Source organism: Rhynchophorus ferrugineus, unplaced genomic scaffold (assembly GCF_030347505.1).
Source record: "Rhynchophorus ferrugineus isolate W39M unplaced genomic scaffold, kcgeb_rfMv2 rfM6, whole genome shotgun sequence".
Taxonomy (NCBI): Eukaryota; Metazoa; Arthropoda; class Insecta; order Coleoptera; family Curculionidae; genus Rhynchophorus; species Rhynchophorus ferrugineus.
The window spans coordinates 35668518-35688078 of record NW_027472585.1 but is presented as its reverse complement, the minus strand read 5'-3'; the positions used below and the strand labels follow the sequence as shown (position 1 = coordinate 35688078).

Here is a 19561-nt window from a genome sequence, read left to right as displayed (position 1 = left end):
TCAAAAAGTTATCTTTAAAAATTGTATATCTAAATATTGTAAATTTAAATACTTTTTCGCATTCTTCTGGCAACACTATATTGAAAGAACGATATTGATTTTCGCGATTCTTCAGTACTTCCAAATCATGTAGCAGCCAAGCTAAGCAACGGCAATCTGACAAATAGTACTCAGAATGTCTGGTGAGTAAGTTGGGAAGACATAAGTTCTCGTTCTAACTACAACAGTGTACCTTCAACAACTCTTGAAATGTGTGACCGGATGTTGTCATGCAGGAGGAGGACTTGGTTCTGTTACTTCTGGTTATCAATATGCCACATAAGACTGTTTCTGTTTTTGTCTGTTAAGTAATGAAACTGTTATGTTGAAACGGTTTGAAATAATATTTCCCTTCGTTTTGAATTTTTCCCATCACACAGCACGTAAACTAAAAGTTCTTTTAGAGTTTGAGCTGGGATTTCCTGCAATAAGCTTTACGATTTATTGTCTTTGCCCGCTTAATTTCTTCGCTAGCCTTTGGTGCTCGTAGATCTAGTAGATAGTAGATGTCCTCATTTCTAAAGTGCCATGGGACGTTATCAATGCTGCGAAGAACTATGTAATCCATAAATGCAAACCTTAATTCCCCGCTGTGTTCAAGATTTGCTTATATAATAACAATTTATTGTGAAAAAACCACCACGTTTATTTGAGAATTAGTCTAGAACCAATTATCACTGTCAGGTCAAATTCGTTTCCATTTTTGTGTTAAAAATATTTTATGTTTCTCTTTTTAGTGTTAGGTATGTACTCAATAAATTAGGCAGTTATTTTCTTTAAAATTACAATGGGCCAAGTAAATAAAGAAACAATTATTGAAAATAAGGAGCATTTCAGGCCTCAAGGTTCACTACCTAAACTAGGTTATTTGACAAAAGTTCTAGCTAAACCACAAGATTTTATTGTCCCCGCCGGGAATCGAACCCTCGACCTCCATTTGGGAGCTAAGCTCTTTAACCATTGCACCATAGAAGCAGAAGTCTACAATATTTCTACGAGGTCTTATATGCTATAGTTAGTGTTTAAAAAGCAAAGCGAATGGCTCTTGCACTGAACTACTTCCGATTTCCATCAAATCAGCTTAGCAATAACATTATACACAAATATCTGATTATTTTATATGAAAATATGTAAAAAATGTGTATGTGCCTGAATTTACATACGTTCAAATTTGAGCGTTTCCCTCGAACCCCCCCCCCCTCTAACAAATCTGATGGTTCCAATGGGACCACCTCGAAAGTGCACTATTTCGAAATCGGCGAACATACATTAAAAAAATAACTGTAGTGACTGAAGGAAATTTTCAGAATATGTGATGATGCTGTGGAATGCTGGAAATTTCTGAGACATAGTAATGAGAGTGGAAACAACTAAATGTATGAACATAATTAATTGAATATAGCTGTAGAAGATAGTATTGTAGGACGTGAAAGATTTGTGTGCGCAGATATGATTGTAATTGTTCAAAATTAAACATCAGCATTAGGTTAAAACGTATGAGGGGATAATGAATACTAATTGTTTTGTAGATATGGTAAACGCATTAGACAGAATTCAGTGATTAATTTTAGGAAGAAAATTAATGAATTTATTAAATATGTATGTTGTAATGTTGTTAGATAGTAGCAGAAGAAATAAAATATACAGTGATACAAAGATGACTTGAAAAGCAAACACACCAGCAAAGGAAACAAGAACTAAACTAAAGAAGGTAAATATCCTCTCGAATGAAAGTAAAGTACGTTTCTCAGATTCACAATTGTCAATTAAGTGGATTAGGCCTCCAGGGAAACCACTACAAAAAAAATCTAACCTACAAACTATTATACCTGTGTTCTTAATCATAGTTTTAAGTCCCTCGATAATATATGTATTAGAGGTACTATAATGTTAAAATAAATTATACTTGATAACATTTTTGTTCAATTATTTTATTTAGATTAGAATTTGCTTGTATGTCAAAGCCATATTGAACTAAAACTTGGAGTACATGCGGCAACATTGCAATGTTTCGACGTCACAAATATCCATGACAACTAAAAAAATTTGAATAGACTATATACAGCCGAACATAGAACAATAGCAAGATAAAACAAATAGCTTATTAGTGTTAATTTACTAAATTGCTATAATACATTTTAATAAATACGAGTAATTATTAAATAAGACTAATTAATTTTGAAATTAAATTGAATTAAACTTAAAACTGTTTTTTGAAGTGGATTTTTTGTTTCAATCAAAAATATTTAACTGTATATAAAAATGTTAACCACCCATGCCATTTGCAGTCTGCAAATGCATTCCTGCAGCATCCATACAGGGTGTAGCGTGTTCTTATGAACAGCTGAAAACCTACAGCGTCGAGTACAAGTGCGCATCGAAGAATTTTCGAAACGCGGCTACTACGGCCCCTTCACCCATACTACTCACGCGGGAGCCAGTTATCCGGCAGCTTCGATAGCGTTTTAGTCGGTCCTATATACTTTAGAGGGAATAAAATCGTCGCTCGTCAAGTCAGTAACATTCACCCAGGAAATTTATAGTGCTAGTTCGGGTTAATACCTCAGTTTTTTTTAAGAGAAGTGTAGCTTTTGCGAATTAGGTTTATTCACCATGAAAGTGTTAGCTTTACTGTTCTTGTTGTGCAGTTTGCAAGTGACTCTTGGGGAAAAGGCCGAGAAACAAAACGGTAGGTCTGGTTTTTTCCTGTCGCTTAGATTTTATGCGAAAACCTGTTTCACCATAAAGGAGCGATACCCATTCACCGATAAAAGAGCTCCACTCCGCAAGTTATTATAGGTCAACGATACCTTACAATGAAAGGAACGTATTTTTCTTTTGTTTTTTGAAATTTTTTGTAACTAGGTGACTCATTTAACAGGAATTTCATCTCAAACCACTACTGATATAATTTAAATTTGTATTAATTACATTAATAAATCGATTTAGTTATTTAATAATTAATAGAAATTCATTGATCTTAAATAATCACATATATTTATTATATATAAGGTATTAATTAATTGAGAATAAATATAAAACATAATTTCAAAAACTTTTACAAAATATGCTTCCTATATTACCTTGATTTTGCCTTACCTAATTACAATAGAATAAACTAAAATGTTCATTTTTATAACAATTATGAACAATGAAAACATATTAAATTTCACTAAGTCAGCAGCAATAATATACTACTGAAGCAATTTAAATTTATTAAATTTGAATTCATTTCAAAGAACTTTTCAACACACTTTTTATAAAAAATAAAACCAAAATTCCATAAGCATGAAATCATATCAAATTAATTTTTTATTAATAATTTTTAAATAATTTCAAAGAAGCTGTATCTTTCAATAGTCGCACCTCCACCTCGAGCAACATCTAAGCTTTTCTAACGTTCCAATTTATTTCCCACCAGCTGTTAAAAGAGCAGCTGGATAGTTTTAATTCACTCAACGATCTTTATCTTTATGTCTGACTTTCGATAGGAAGATACAAGACAATAAGTCGGACGAAAATCGATAAAAGATGTTATCAGATAAGTAAGTTTTAAACAACTAAAACTGTAAATAATTATTTTTTTGAATAGAATAGGACAAAAACGATATTATTAGGTAACATTAATCAATTAACAGTGTTTTCTATTATAAAAATGACTTCAAATGAATACAAATTTTAATACAATATATTAATAACCACATCACTAATATGTTTCATGATTTTTGATACTCGTTAAATAAAGAAATCATCTATTATGACTGAACATTCATATATGAGTCGTTATTGAATTTATTTTTGATCAATATTCAACGCTGTTTCTATTGTTTTTAGCCATGAAAATTCATTGGCGTTTGTGACACAACGTGATTGGTAGAATAATGGGATTTAAATCACAAATTGTAGACTTCGATATAATAAATTTGGTCGTACTAAGAATCCGATGAAAATACACGTATATCGTAACAAAATATCAGCAAAATTTACAATAATTTTGCATATATTTAATTTAATATATCGTATGAATGAACCTCTTGAGAATATTTTAAGGATATATTTGATTTTTCTTATTAGTATTATGTGGTTTTTTTGTTTCATGTTTTTCAAAGCTAATTTATTTATATAAATTTCAAACACTAATGTATACTTTATATGTAACCTTTATCCTATCGATGTATCATAAATATATCATAAATAATAACTCTGAGATTTCTAAAAGAGAAAAAAAGGAAAAAGGTCGTGATGGAAAACATATAAACTAACTGATGAATTTTCTGTTTAAATATGTTATGATGTGGCTTCGTTGAATAAGTATTACCAGAAATATACGACTTTAAAATGCCCAACTTACTTTTTAATCAATTTTATACTTTTATGTCACTAATATCAATAAACAATACACCGGCAAGTTTTTAGGATTTTCTGGTTTGCTGAACTGATTCGTTCATTATTCATTCTGTAAACGTAACAAACCGTCGTCCCAACTGCTGATTAAAGAGACTGAAACTTTGAAAAAGCCTTAATCTTGTATATATTTAACAAAGACTGGATTTCTATTTTAGATTTAGGAACCTACAAAATTAATGCTTCATAATACCCTTAACCCAATAATTATTATAATAGATGTTTACAGTAATATACAAAAAAATGACATTCTTCCACAATTAAAAAGCCTTCAGACAGCTGTATTTTAGTACACTACTAAAATAAATCTAAAAGCTCTATTTTAATATTCTGGTGAATGAATTATTATCTATCGAAACTGTTTATTGATGTTGAAAAGATAATCACACATTGCCAAATGTGTTCAGTATGTAGGACGATACATTATCTTTATGCAATTATCATGATTCCCTTTCTTGGCAGTTTACTGAATACAGTAATACAATTTTCAACATTCCTTTTAGCGTAACAGTTTTCTGCTCTTTATGCTCGTTAAAAAAATAAATCACCTATTATTACAGAACATTCATATATGAGTCGTTATTGAATATATTTTTGATCAATATTCAACGCTGTTTCTATTGTTTTTAGCCATGAAAATTCATTGGCGTGATTGGTAGAATAATGGGATTTAAATCACAAATTGTAGACTTCCATATAATAAATTTGGTCGTACCAAGAATCCAATAAAAATACACGTATATCGTAACGAAGTATCAGCAAAATTTACAATAATTTTGCAAATATTTAATTTAATATATCGTATGAATGAACGTCTTAAGAATATTTTAAGGAAATATTTAATTTTTCTTATTAGTATTGCCTGGTTTTTTTGTTTCATGTTTTTCAAAGCTAATTTATTTATATAAAATTCAAACACTAATGAATGATGTATGATGGATGCTTTACCTTTTGCCACTTTTCTGCTAAAACCTTTATCCTATCAATGTAGAACTTTTCTGAGATCTCTAGAGGAGAAGAAAAGGAAAAAGGTCATGATGGAGAATATATAAACTAACTGTTGAATTTTCTGTTTAAATACGTTATGATGTGGCTTCGTTGAATAAGTATTACCAGAAATATACTTACGACTTTAAAATACCGAAATTACTTTTCAAGCAATTTTATACTTTTATGTCACTAATATCAATAAAAAATACACCGGCAAGTCTTTAGGATTTTCTGGTTTGCTGGACTGATTCGTTCATTATTCATTCTGTAAACGTGACAAACCGTCGTCCCAACTGCTGATTAAAGAGAGTGAAACTTTGAAAAAGCCTTAATCTTGTATATATTTAACAAAGACTGGATTTCTATTTTAGATTTAGGAACCTACAAAATTTGTGCTTCATAATACCCTTAACCCAATTATTATTATAATAGATGTTTACAGTAATATATAAAAAAAGACATTCTTCCACAGTTAAAAAGCCTTCAGCCAGCTGTATTTTAGAATACTACTAAAATAAATCTAAAAGCTATATCTACATTTTCTGGTGACTGAACTATTATCCATCGAAACAGTTTATTGATGTTGAAAGGATAATCACGCATTGCCAAATATGTTCATTACGTAGGACAATACATTATCTTTATGCAATTATCATGATTCCCTTTCTTGGCAGTTTACTGAATACAGTAATACAATTTTCAACATTCCTTATAGCGTAATAGTTTTCTGCTCTTGTTTTGTAATGTTTAACTTATATACTCTCAATAACTGTAATTGAACCTTTCTATTATTACTCTCAACGTGATTCATCACTCTTCAGTACAATCACTCATAGTATGTGATGACACTTATCTACTGTATCAATGTATCCTACTGTATCCTTTTGCTTATACTTCTGCTCTTATTTTTATCTAAATTATATTGTAAAATATTTAGTCAGCACCTTTTAAACAGGGATCTTTATAACCTAATAAAACTGAAATTATATGTACAGTCTGACAGAAAATAAAACCCAAATATGTTAAATAGGAACTGTCCAACAATTGAAATGTCCCAAACTCTACAATAGCCTATTCACATGTACCTTCGTCTGCTGAATTCTACAATACCCATAATATATTTCTACTATATTCTAAATTTACGGGATACTCGTTTTTCGATATTGCCATGCCTGTTAATTATCACATACAAAGAATCTAACTATTTTAAAGTTCTCAATAGTGATACTATAGCTGTAGCGCCAAATTTCATAGTATTTTTGTTGTTAATAACACAAAATCTCTAGTTTTGAAGACTAAAATTCGTTACGGTTAACAATATATATTAAATTTGTGTTGGAATAACTTTTTCGTAATAGTAACGCCATTTCCTTGTCATGTAAATATTGCCTATTGGTATTTTTTTATTATAAAGATGCGGACACAAATACGGCAAGTTCGTCGATTACATTGGTGTAGGAGACAGAAAAGGAAGACGAAAAGAATACTACTGACATTAACTACACGCCAAAGATACATTCAAGCAATATTTTTTAAAATTGAAAATGTGCAATTTTGTATGTTGCTTCTCTTGTTTCGTCAAAAGTAAAAGCCGCTGAAAATCATTAAGAACATCCATAAGAACATGTGAAACATGGTTTCGACAATTTAAATGTGGTGATTTAAACCTTCATCCTGATAAGCCGAAAACGTAGAGAAGATGTGGAATTTCAGTAGTTTTTGCATGAATACCCAACACAAAGTCAAAAACACTTTACAGAGAAGTTGAATGTGGGCCGAGTCACAATTTTTGAACGACAAGCGATGATAGAAAAGATGATAAAATGGGTGTTGAAATTAATAAGAGATTATTAGAAATTCTAAAAATCGTCAGTAAAATGTTGCTTCAAATATATGAAAGGAATTTCTGTATCGAGGAATAATAGGTGATGAAAATTGATTTATTTTGAAAATCACCTCGCAAAATTAGACCATGCTCTATATCATGCTAGATAAATAGTTAATACTGATCAATACCGACAGCATATGATCAATTTCAACTATACATTAATCAAATATCGTCCACAATACGTTCAAACTCATGGTAGGCGACTTTTATAACACCCGCCATACTCTCCAGATCGGGCTCCATCCGACTACTAATACAGGGCGCACGGTTGCAGAACCGCACTTCGCCAATTTAGAAGAAGTTGAAAAATGGCTCGGTAAATGGTTTAAGTAAATAGCACACGTATATATTTATAATATTATTTTATTTTAAATATTTATCTTTTTCCTTGAAACGAAATACAACTAATTTACATCACATTACAATACTAGAACTAATAAACAATATCTTCATCATATTAGTTAGATAGGAGATTAGAAAATATTCTATATGAATTTCTAAATAATCTTCATCTATTCTAGATAAATTCACTAAATACTAGAAAAATTAACCCTACGAGATTTATTAGATTCATTGTTAAAACTTGGTTAAATTATTACAACAAATTCATTAAACACAACATCACTGGTCAAGACTGTACTACATTATGACAAATCATGTATTTTTGTAAGTATATATAGTTTCATTCAGCTTATAGCAACATTTAATGAAAGACCGCAAACCTTTAAAATTTAATTACGTAAAATATAATTTAAACAAGCCGTAATGTCGATTATCACGTTCATTCATTACGAATAATATTATGTAACAGTTTTAGATCAGACCAGATAAGATATGATACAAATAGTCGATTCTACCACCTCCAACATTACAGTAATGTATCTTCCAAATCTCCCGCTCATATAAAATGCGTACTAACAGTAAAAAACCGACCGTGAGTCAGGTAACATCGTGGAAATGAAACAGTTCTATGGAGGTATCGGGATAGTTATTTTCAGGAAGTTACGTGTTTGTTATTGTTTATGATATTTTTATAAATTTCTGTGTTCACGTGCGAATATATCGAAAATGTTCTTAAAAAATTGTGCTGTGATTTTTTGTTTAGTGTGTTTCATTGGAGCTAATATTACTCCTAAACCTACAATAAGGACTATTGAGGGTAATTATTATTTTGTATAATTGTAATTTATTCATTTGATTAGATAAATGATCATTTATTATTCACATTAGATTTTTTTCAAAGCTCTTAATTAACAAGTGATTTTAATCATCATAGTCAGTCACTATCAATACTTAAAGAACAGAAATTATAATATGTTCATAAGAAAATATAACTAAATGTACATCTTTAAGAAATGATTATTTTTATTATTTTATTGATTGATTTATTGTTCGTAATTTTTGCCATAAAAGTTTGTTAAACTTACTCATTTAAATTTCATACTTTTAACAGCAGCTCAAATATTGTTAATAAATGATCATTTATTATACACATTATATTTTTTTCAAAACTCTTTTCAACTAATTTTAATCATCATAGTTAGTCACTATCAATCCTTAAATGTAAAGGACGTCTTCAAATAATAATTACTTTTATTATTTTATTGGTCGATTTATTGTTCACCTTTTTACTATGCAAGAGTAATTCTTGGTTCAATGATTTTTCGAGGCACATTTCACAATTCTGTTTTGTTTTTAAAGCATGGATTTAAAAGTCACCGTGCATATTTCGAGTCTTATTTCTGCCAGGCTATCTGATGATAATTCTCCTTCATTATGAAATAATAAGTCCTTAACGTTAACCGATAGTTTCTGAATCAATCGATAGTTTTTCTCGAGTTTTTTTTCTCTCATTACGCTTTTTCACAGAAACTAGCTGAAATCAGGGTTGAATGTTTCGAAAATTTTTTACAAAACTAACAGTTCTTGTATCTACCAGGAAAGTAACACACTAAATCCGTGAGAATTGTAATAAGAATGCTTAAACAAGAAGCCCTAATTTGCTAAACATTGTTTCCTTTGATTAATATTGATTTCGAGCAGTATTTAAATAAAACAGAAAACTCTCCTTTTTCACAAGAGTCCCAATAATATAAAACATATTAAAAAAAGCTTCATAACACTATTTGTAATACTTCAGAATTTCTAGGAAAATGAAATCACCAATAATAGAAAACGTCAAGAGCAAAATTTCGTACTAATTTAAAACTTGGTTTTAATTCAAATTAACTAATTCATCAGACCGTATAGTTTTCGTTGAAACTCAATGCAATTATAATGTAATTCCTAATTATGAAAAATAAAACGACTTCGAGTTAATTTTAAATAATTTCCCCATATTATTCAGCAACCCAAATTCATGAATACACCGAAATAGAAACGGAACGGTTGTCGTCCTGGATTTAATCCAAAAATATATTTATTATGCAGTCTGTTTTTGTTTTGAATTGCGCTCTTTTTTTTGGTAACGCGAACTGGGTTTATTTAGGTCTGATGCGAACTATCCAATACATATTCAGCAACGTTTAAGTGTTGCTTTTTTTAAGTTGTTGATTTAAGTGTTGCTCAAGATTTATATGTTTTAAGACCTTAGAAACTTAGAATGAATAAAATCGGTCCAACTCCGGACTTTTGTACATAATTGTGATTTTAGAGGATTTTTTAATAATAATAATAATAATAAAATATACATTTCTATTGTTACACAACCATCCAATTGGAGTGGAATATTGCTTCATCAAATTATAATACCACATAATAACTGTTAGATTAGGATGAGTAATAATTAGAAGGATCAATGTCTAATGAATCAATGTCTTGATATCTTGAAGTCTTTATTATTATAGTATCTTATATTAGATATGCTTAGTACTACTATCTTAATTTACAAATTAATTGATTACTATGGTTCTATTGTATTTTTACGAGCACCACATATATAATATAAAAGTTATTTGTCTTTATTTTCCTTTGGTTTCTTTCAATCTGTTTGTACTACTTCTACATCACTATGATTTAGTAACCATATTTCATGATTTCGAAGTCATCGTGCAGTTCTTCGTTGGTTACCTAGCTATAATTATTCGTACCTAATCAAAGAGCTTTGTTAGGGCTGTGTTGAATTACTAGCTGGTTTGATGTATTACACCCCTCAAATAAGTGGCTCTTTAATTAACTGATATATCAATGATGAATCATCAACTATATTTAAATATTTTCTAAATCAATCAATGCGAGATATTAGTTACTTTATTCTTAAATTCCTTTATATTAAATATCAGAAAATTTGTGCTAACAAAAATATTCATGTTTTTTCGGCATTCCTAGTATAACCTTATTTTATATAATTTATATAGACCTGTAGAATGTAATAAACATTATAAGTAGTAAGTAATAATCATAATGATATAAGCATAGTAATGTTTTAATATACTTAAAACGGATTACTATTAAAATAAAGGATATTATTAGAATTAAAACAAATACTTTTTGCTTTGAACTAGTTTACATTTACATAGAAAGAGAAGTTTTTTAAATTAATTTTTTAATATCAAAACCATTAATGTATTCTATTCATTCCCTAAGATCCGAAAGTTTGACCCTCTTCAGTATGAGAATGATGTGTTTTAGCCTGGCATCGTATATCCAGGCGAACCTTTATTTATTTGATTATAAGATCTTGTTCTCAAATATTTGAATTTTCTTATATTATAGCCATATCCACTTTAGCACTTGACTGCAAAATACAATCTTATTACCTATATAAATCATAGAGAGAAAAAACCTAATACCAACAGATCAGTTTGGGTTAATTAACAAGCATTCAACAATTGACCAGGTCCACATTCTGTGGACAGATGTTATTGAGAATGCCTTCGACATTAAAAAAGTATGCTCAGCTATATTCTTAAATCTAGCACAAGACTTCCATAAGGTTTGGCATGAAAGCCTTATTCATAATAGAATAGAACTATTAAAATAGTAAATTACAACCAGAATGTTTAGTTGAGTCAAATAAGAAAAAGCTTACTCTACATTTGTGATATACCACAAATGGAGAATATTACGATGGCTACATTTGCTGATGATACTGTGATTATAGTTGTCGGAGACAGTAGTGAAGAACCCTCACGAAAATTACAACAGGCAAATGACAATATAAATAATTGGGCACAAGCTTGGAAAATAAGAATTATTGAGTAAATTATTAATAATTATATAAAAATAATAAATAAAATAAATATTATATAAATTAATAATTTAAGTAAATCTGTGCATGTGCAGTTAGTTCACTATAAAGAGACTGTACCAGCACCAATAGCATTAAATAATCATTCTAAACTATCATTCTATATAGCAATAACGCTAAATATCTCGAAATGAATCTTAATGCAAAACTTCGCTGAAAGTAACATATAAAGAAGAAAAAAAACTGGAATTGAAATATAGCAAAATGGAAGGCTAATTGGAAGAAAATCACAATTATCAATACATAATAAATTGCTATTATATAAGCAAATACTGAAACCTGGATGGACATACGGAGTTCAATTATAGGAATATTCTGCAAAGAGTGACATAAAAAAAATAGAAAATTTTTAGAACGAAGTCCTGAGAGGTATTGTGTTCAGCTGTGTGTGGTTAAATGCAACTAAATAAAAAAATAGCAGTTAGCTCATAATTATCAGACATCTATCGCGAAACCTTGTAAATGGAAAAAAACAACAATGATTGAGTTCCCTCTAATTGGCTAAACAATAAATCCATTTTAACCTTGAAGGATTTTTATTTTTTAGAAAACAATACAGAACTACTTCTAAAAAAATGCTAAATTTTTAAAAAATTTAAATACAATTTTTCGCGGTATTTTAAGAAATGTTCTCCGAAATCAGTATGGATGAATCGTCGGATGTGGTTTGGATTGGTTAAATGGGTTACTATCTGTATAAAAGACTAGAACTGAAATAAATTAACCTCAGTTATTAATAAATTGACATACATTTAATATACACAAAATTGTCCTTCTTCATTACACTGTGCAATCGTACAAGACAAATTGTATTCAGTTCATTCGACAATGCAGATCGCAACAATCACTTTTGTGTTTTTGTGTGGAGTTATTCTAGTTGACGCACTCGCCTTACCTGAACATTCTGAATATACCGATGAAGGTAAGTAAAAGAAAACTAACATTAAAATCAGTTTCTTGTATAATACATAGTGTATTCCAAAATACTTTTGTTACTCTTGGTTCAAATCATTGTTGTAAGTTCTCAAAAGAAGTTTACCTCAAAATAAATTTTAAATGGAAAATATAGAATTTTTGTACATTATTCTTACCTAGCTAAATTAAACCTAAATAATAATGTACTTTAAATATTTTTCTTTTAATTATTAAATATATTTTATTTAAATATATATATATATATATATATATATATATATATATATATATATATTATTTAGATTTAATTATTACATTCTATAGGACTATAGAAATTATACAAAATTAGGTTATACTAGGTACTAGGAATGCCGAAAAATATCGATGTGTTTGTTAACAGATATTTTCTGGTATGTTAATATAAAAGAATTTAAGAATAAAGTAACTAATATTTCGCTTTCATTGATTTAAAAAATATTTAAATATAGTTGACGATTAATCATTGATATATCAGCTAATTATAGAGCCACTTATTTATAGGGGTGTAATAAATTAAAACAGCTAGTAATTCAACACCGTCAAAACAAAATTCTTTAATTAAGCACGAATAATTATCGCTACGTAAACAACGAAGAACTGCACGATGACTTTGAAATCATGAAATAAGGTTACTAAATCATAGTGATGTGGAAGTAATATAAACAGATTGAAAGAAACCAAGTAACTTTTATATGTGTTGCTCTTAAAAATACAATAGAACCATAACAATCAATTAATTTGTAAATTAAGATAGTGCTAAGCATATCTAATATAAGATACAATAATAATAAAGACTTCAAGATATCAAGACCTTGATTCATTAGACATTGATCCTTCTAATGATTACTCATCCTAATTTAACAGTTATTATGTGGTATTATGATTTGATGAAGCAATATTCCAGTCCAATTGGATGGTTGTGTGACAAAAGAAATGTAGATTTTATTATTATTATTTAATTTTATTATTAAAAAATCATTTAAAATTAATTCACAATCATGTACAAAAGCCGGAGTTGGGCCGATTTTATTCATTTTAAGTTTCTAAGGTCTTGCATATCCATCTTGCACAACACTTAAATGTTGCTGAATATGTATTGGAGAGTCCGCATCAGACCTAAATAACAAGACTAATTGTAGTCAGTAAATTCCACAATGCAGATCGCAAGAATCACTTTTGTGTTTTTGTGAGGAATTTTCTGAATATACTGATGAAGGTAAATTAAACAAAACAGCATTAAAAAAATCTTTTTTGTATGATACATCGTGTATTTCAAAATACTTTTGTTACTCTTGGTTCAATTCATTATTGTAAGTTCTCGAAAGAATTTTACCTCAAAATATAGCTTAAAATATAAAATATAATGTTTTTTTTTGTACATTATTCTGAACTTAACCTAACGTATTATTATGGTTTGCGCCCAAACAAGACTTTATTTTTCGAACTTTAGAATTTATAAAATATAATAATTTTAAATATTTAATTTCTCCTAGTTATATTTATCGTAAATAAGTGTTTCGTCTCCGTTATACTCTGCAAGTCTACAAGACAAATTGCATTCAACTCATTGAAAAATGCAGATCACAATAATCTCTTTGTGCTCTTGTGTAGAGTGATGTTAGCTGACCGGCTCTTCTTACCTGAATTTACCACACTTACTCCGGGACGTAATTGAAAGAAGAAAAAATAACATTAGAAGCAGTTGCTTGGATAATACGTCGTACGCTACAAAAGACTTTGTGAATACTATCTCATTGTTATATATTATCAAAGAATTCCAGTTTAGAACATAGTTGAATAGATAGCAAAGATATACCCCTTTAAGAAGTACCTTAAAGAATTAGTATTATTCGCAGAATCAGAATCTAAAGAACGTATCAGTAAGATTCTTAAAATAAATATTTCTCGAACATTATTTTTGATCTTCTATAAATTAATATTCATAGTACGGCCGATTTATGTCTAAGTAGCCTACAAATTATTTAAATAAACGCTTTAAAATAATTTATTTGATTCATGCTTGATATTTCGCATTTATTATTATTTCATAATGTATAACAATTCTAACAAGTTTATTATGTCTTAGTTGAATATTAAATATACTGTTTAGAAATATCTTCTCCAAATACCATTCTAAGAACTAGAATCTACACAGCAGAATTAAAAGTATATTTCAAATTCCTGAATGATGCTTAAATATCATGACATTTATCAATAATAGTATAAAAAATATTACATAATACATAATAAGAACATAAAATTGTACAACTGACGTAAACTAAGTGATTCGAGAGAATGTAGTTAAAAAGTCTAGGAAAAAAATTAACTAAAATGTCATTATATCTAAATAATGAATGGACATTTTGTTACTGAGTCAAACCTTAAACTGTCTATATGATGCAATAACCCAGATTCATAAATAAAACTTAAAAATAGTAACCGATAGTCGGTTTGGATTTGATCCAATAGAATCACTGATGCAGTTCGCTTAGTATTTTCGATAAAATTTTTCATCACCTATTTTAAGTCACAATATAATATTAAATTTCTCATAATCAGTATTTGTTTTCAGTATTTTAAATTATTTTTCAATAACGTCTGGTGTTGACCTTATTTATATACACATACGAGGTGTGAGTAGACTTGTACAGCCAACAATCGCGTAACGTTCAGCTTTCTCTTTCAATTATCTATCCCGTATCTATAACTTAACAAGTAAATTGAAAAGTCCCCGACTTATCATAGTAAAACAAATTTTTTGGCATTTTTTTTTGTTCGTCATAATTTCCTTTAAGGTTGATACACTGATTACAGCGACCCTCCAAGTGTTCGATACCTTTTTTGTAGTACGATTTGTCTTTTGCTTCAAAATAGGCCTTAGTTTAGGCGATCACCTCTTCATTCGACGAAAATTTCTTCCCAGCGAGCATTCTTTTGAGATCTGAAAACAAGAAATAGTCGCTGGGGGCAGATCTGGAGAATACGGTGGATGAGGAAGAAATTCGAAGCCCAATTAATGGATTTTTGCCATCGTCTTCACTGACTTGTGATACGGTGCATTGTCTTGGTGAACCAGCACTTTCTTTTTCTTCAAATTCCGCCGTTTTTCGGCGATTTCGTCTTTCAAACGGTCCAATAAACGCTATGTAATAGTCGCTGTTGGTCCTTCCTTTTTCAAGGTAGTCAATGAAAATTATTGCATGCGCATTCCAAAATACAGACGCCATAACCTTACCAGCCGACTGTTGCGTTTTACCAGGCTTTGGAGCGGGTTCATCAGGTGTCCAGTTCACTCGGATGACTGTCGATTGGACTTCGGAGTGAAATGATGGAGCCATGTTTCATCTGTTGTCACATATCGACGCAAAAACTCGGGTTTATTATGCTTGATTATCTTCAAACACTGCGCCGAATCATCAAGCTCGCGCGGCAGCCACTTTGCATATGCAGCTTTCTCATACCCAAATATTCGTGAATGATATGATGTAAAATCATTCAAAATCATTTTGTGGATTTTTTTAATGTTTTCGTCGGTAACACCTCTTTTGTGCGTCCACTGCGTTCACCGTCTTCGGTTCTCATTTGACCACGTCTAAACTTAGCATACTAACCCTTGATGGTTGATTTTCCTAGGACAGTGTCTGGAAACTCGGCATCAAGCCAAATTTTTGCTTCAACTATATTTTTTCCCTTCAAAAAACAATATTTTAGCAACACGCGATATTCCTTTCTATCCATTTTTTTAACAATAACAAAAGTTTGCATTTTTGATTTATATTTCTCGTTCTGTTTATTGTCCAAGAAGTATTACCTAAATTTATTTTATGTTCCCCAAAATGTTTTTATCGTCGACTTTTATCAGCATTATCAATGTAATTCTTAAAACCTATATATTTAAACATAAATCTTGGAATCTCTTTTTAAGAATGTCTGTGTGGCACAAATATTTACGTTGCGCATTCACCATTTTACTATAGTTAAATTATAGTTTCATTAATACGTTATCAAAATAACGATAATGATTGTTCAATATATAATTTTCTGATAAAAGTGTGAACTTTTTGCTAAGAAATATTATTACAATATCGATAATTCGATATTCGTTAGGATAAATTGGTTATTCTGTATATAATGACAGAAAGCCATTTAGCAAATGATAAAAGTATTCACACAGAAATTTTGAATCATTACATTACAAAATACGCGCAGCTAGCACAATAAAAGAAATTTTAAATAGTACATACAATAATTACTAGTCTTTCGAAAAAGAAATCTATTAACACACTTTTTATTTGTTTGTTTCAAAGATTTTCACACTTTAAATCAAACTTAATGAATTGTTACTTAATGATTACAAATTAAATCACGCCTTTCCATAACATCATTTTATTTTCAATGTATTTTATGATAGCCATCTTTAACAACAATTAAAAGTACATACACCTTGGGGTGATATTTAAATGAAGTGTAATAACGTTTCTACATTATCATTTGTTTTTTTGACCGATTTTCTCAATGCCACTGTGAAAATTTGTGCGCTGTCGAACGTTACGAAACGTTTAAAAGTGGGTTTATGTACTCAACATTTATTACTACAAAGATATGCTTTTATGGGAAGCGATTTGTACATTTTTGACATTCGGAATTTCATAAGTAATGTTCTTTTTTAATCCAAATAACGTTTTATGGTAATTAACTAGGTGCGAGTTTAATAGAGGACAAATAATTTTAATTATCAGGCCCATAAATTAATTTTAAACGATTCATAACAGATGGTGTTAGTGTAGTCGTATAGGGTACATTTGTAACCAATTTCATTTTATAGCGTCACTCACTGGCTTCACTTTTCAGTATGTGACATTTCGTCGTTGAAAATGTCTAAAATTGTACTAAGTAAATTGCATTTGCGGCAAGTTTTACTTTTTTACTTCATTTTGAAGAAAAAGACGGCTAAAGCTCATCGAATGCTGTGTGAAACTTATGGCAACAACCATGCTTCATCGATTTCAACATGTGAACATGTTCGGTGTTTTAAAAGTGGTGATTTTGGTACCGAAGACAAAGAGCATTCTGAACAGCTAAAAAAATATAGATGAGGATTTGAAGACGTTACTCAATGATGATCAGTATAAAATTCAAAAATAATATGTAGATTTGTTGCGTTTAATAAAAAAAAAACATTTTGAGCATGGGAATGATGGGTTGAGTATTTTGTGCCATATGAAATGAAGCCAAGATACAATAAATTGCGTTTCATCTGCAAAATCGAAGCGGTTTTTTGTCTTTTGGGTTACTGATGATGAAAAATGGACCCATTCAATGGACCAGCCAAATATCCATGGTGGTTAGTAAAACAATAATAAATACTGAATAAACTTCTGTTAATTTAGATACCTTTAAGATAATATGTGATGACCATTCATAGAGTCTTGTTAATTTCACGATAATAAATACTTTAGGTAAAGTATCACTGAAAACATTGCTCGGTAGTCGCTATTTTTTCCACCTTTTGATTATATTCTTGAAAAAAAAACACAAGATCATTTGAAAGTCGATCTATATTCATAATTGATATGATTGCATATTATATGTTACTTAAATAATACAACATGATAACAAAACAACTTTTTCAAGACCTGAAGAATTATTTCCCAGTGTTAAACTTAAAAATAAACGAAAGCAATAACAAAACCTCTTTACACCCATCACTGACTAATTTGTTAGATAATTTTGTCAACCAGAAGGATTTTAGAGAGTGATCCATTTTCATTAGCACCTCGTGCAGTTCGCCCTGTCCCAATCCCGTCTTTTTATGCTGACTGTCGATAAAAATACGTTCTCACGTTCGGAGTTAATGGTGTTATAATCCCAAGTCGAGCTATCACTACCTGCCTTTTGTTCTTTTACGCGTCCGAGGCATTGACATTTTCAGTAGCGAACGCCTTTCTCCTTTAGAGGCGATGTTTCGAGGGGTAATAGATGAAGAGGTCACCCAAGCGGAAACTATTACAAATTTCGGAAACACCTTTTCAGAAAAAAGGGTATCAGATAATTTAATTTTATTGATAACCCCTTATAAATACTAAACATAGATATAATTTTAATAGAGCAATTTTTCGCATTAAAAAGGCATTCATTAAAAAAAAAGTATAATATATACTGATTAAAATATTTTCTCTAATTTTGGGCAACTTTCAGCGATATCGCATCAAAAGGGGTGCTCTTGAAACCTTTTACAAAGTATGACAAGTTTGTTCACCTGACGTTGAATTGCTAAACTCTACATGTGGTGCAATATTTATGACCATAAATAACTATCCATGACTTTCGCGCTTGGTATTGTCATATTGGATCCACTTTTCAGCGCCAGTCCCAATACACCACAGAAAACTGTTTACTTCTAACTGGCAAACAATCAAACTCCTTGAAACAGTTGAACATTGAAACTGTTCAAAAAGGCACTTTCTGTCAATGCGTATGGTAGTCATTTCCCTCATTTTTAACCGACATTAAAAAGTAGGAGGTTCTATGTTCGGCTGTATATTTTTTTATGTATATTCGCCGATTTCTCCACCAATTATGGACCGATTTTCAAAATTCTTTTTTTATTCGAAAGAATGCGCTTCCGAGGTGGTCCCATTGGAACCAAGTCAGGATTTGATGGCGGAATCCGGGGAAGTCGAGGGAAAACCTCAAATTTCAAAGGCATGAACAAAGTTTTCATATATTTGAACTGATGTTGAATGTTTAAGCACTAATAATATAATATGAAAATTCGTAGAAAGACCGTAGGCAATTGCTTCTATGGTGTAATGATTAAAGCGTTCAGTGTTTTTGCTCTAGATTGGTTAGAACAGTATTTTTTTATGCCTATTTTTCTTCATACGGACTTCGTGCGGTAGCTACTTAACCTACCCATTATAATATTTAATAAAATTACTGGGTACTTTATTGAGTAAATATCTAACACTAAAGGAAGAAAAATAAAATATTGTTACAAAACAAAATTGAACCGACGTCAATAAGGAACTCACTAA

The 19561-nt window shown here is 29.9% G+C and overlaps 2 protein-coding genes across 7 annotated transcripts in view; one reads left to right on the top strand and one right to left on the bottom strand.

Moving 5' to 3' along the window:
* Positions 1–2322: 2322 nt before the first annotated feature.
* The window catches only part of LOC143199021 (lachesin), a 35931-nt gene continuing 18692 nt past the window's right edge, over positions 2323–19561 (top strand). For 2 of the 6 annotated variants that reach the window (XM_076408741.1, XM_076408738.1), the window contains exon 1: positions 8192–8480. In XM_076408741.1, the coding sequence (XP_076264856.1) occupies positions 8390–8480 (91 nt within the window). In that variant the 5' untranslated portion in view covers positions 8192–8389. Of the gene's footprint in view, positions 2729–8191; positions 8481–12355; positions 12493–19561 lie in introns of those variants that run through there. The other 4 variants (XM_076408742.1, XM_076408739.1, XM_076408740.1 and 1 more) reach the window with 4 other exon arrangements.
* Positions 13050–19513, bottom strand: LOC143199024 (uncharacterized). The gene is made up of 2 exons (XM_076408744.1): positions 13519–19513; positions 13050–13335 (listed from the first exon to the last, which is right to left on the bottom strand). Exon 1 carries the CDS (start codon positions 15860–15862, stop codon positions 15407–15409), a length of 456 nt encoding a protein of 151 aa, XP_076264859.1. The 5' UTR covers positions 15863–19513; the 3' UTR covers positions 13050–13335; positions 13519–15406.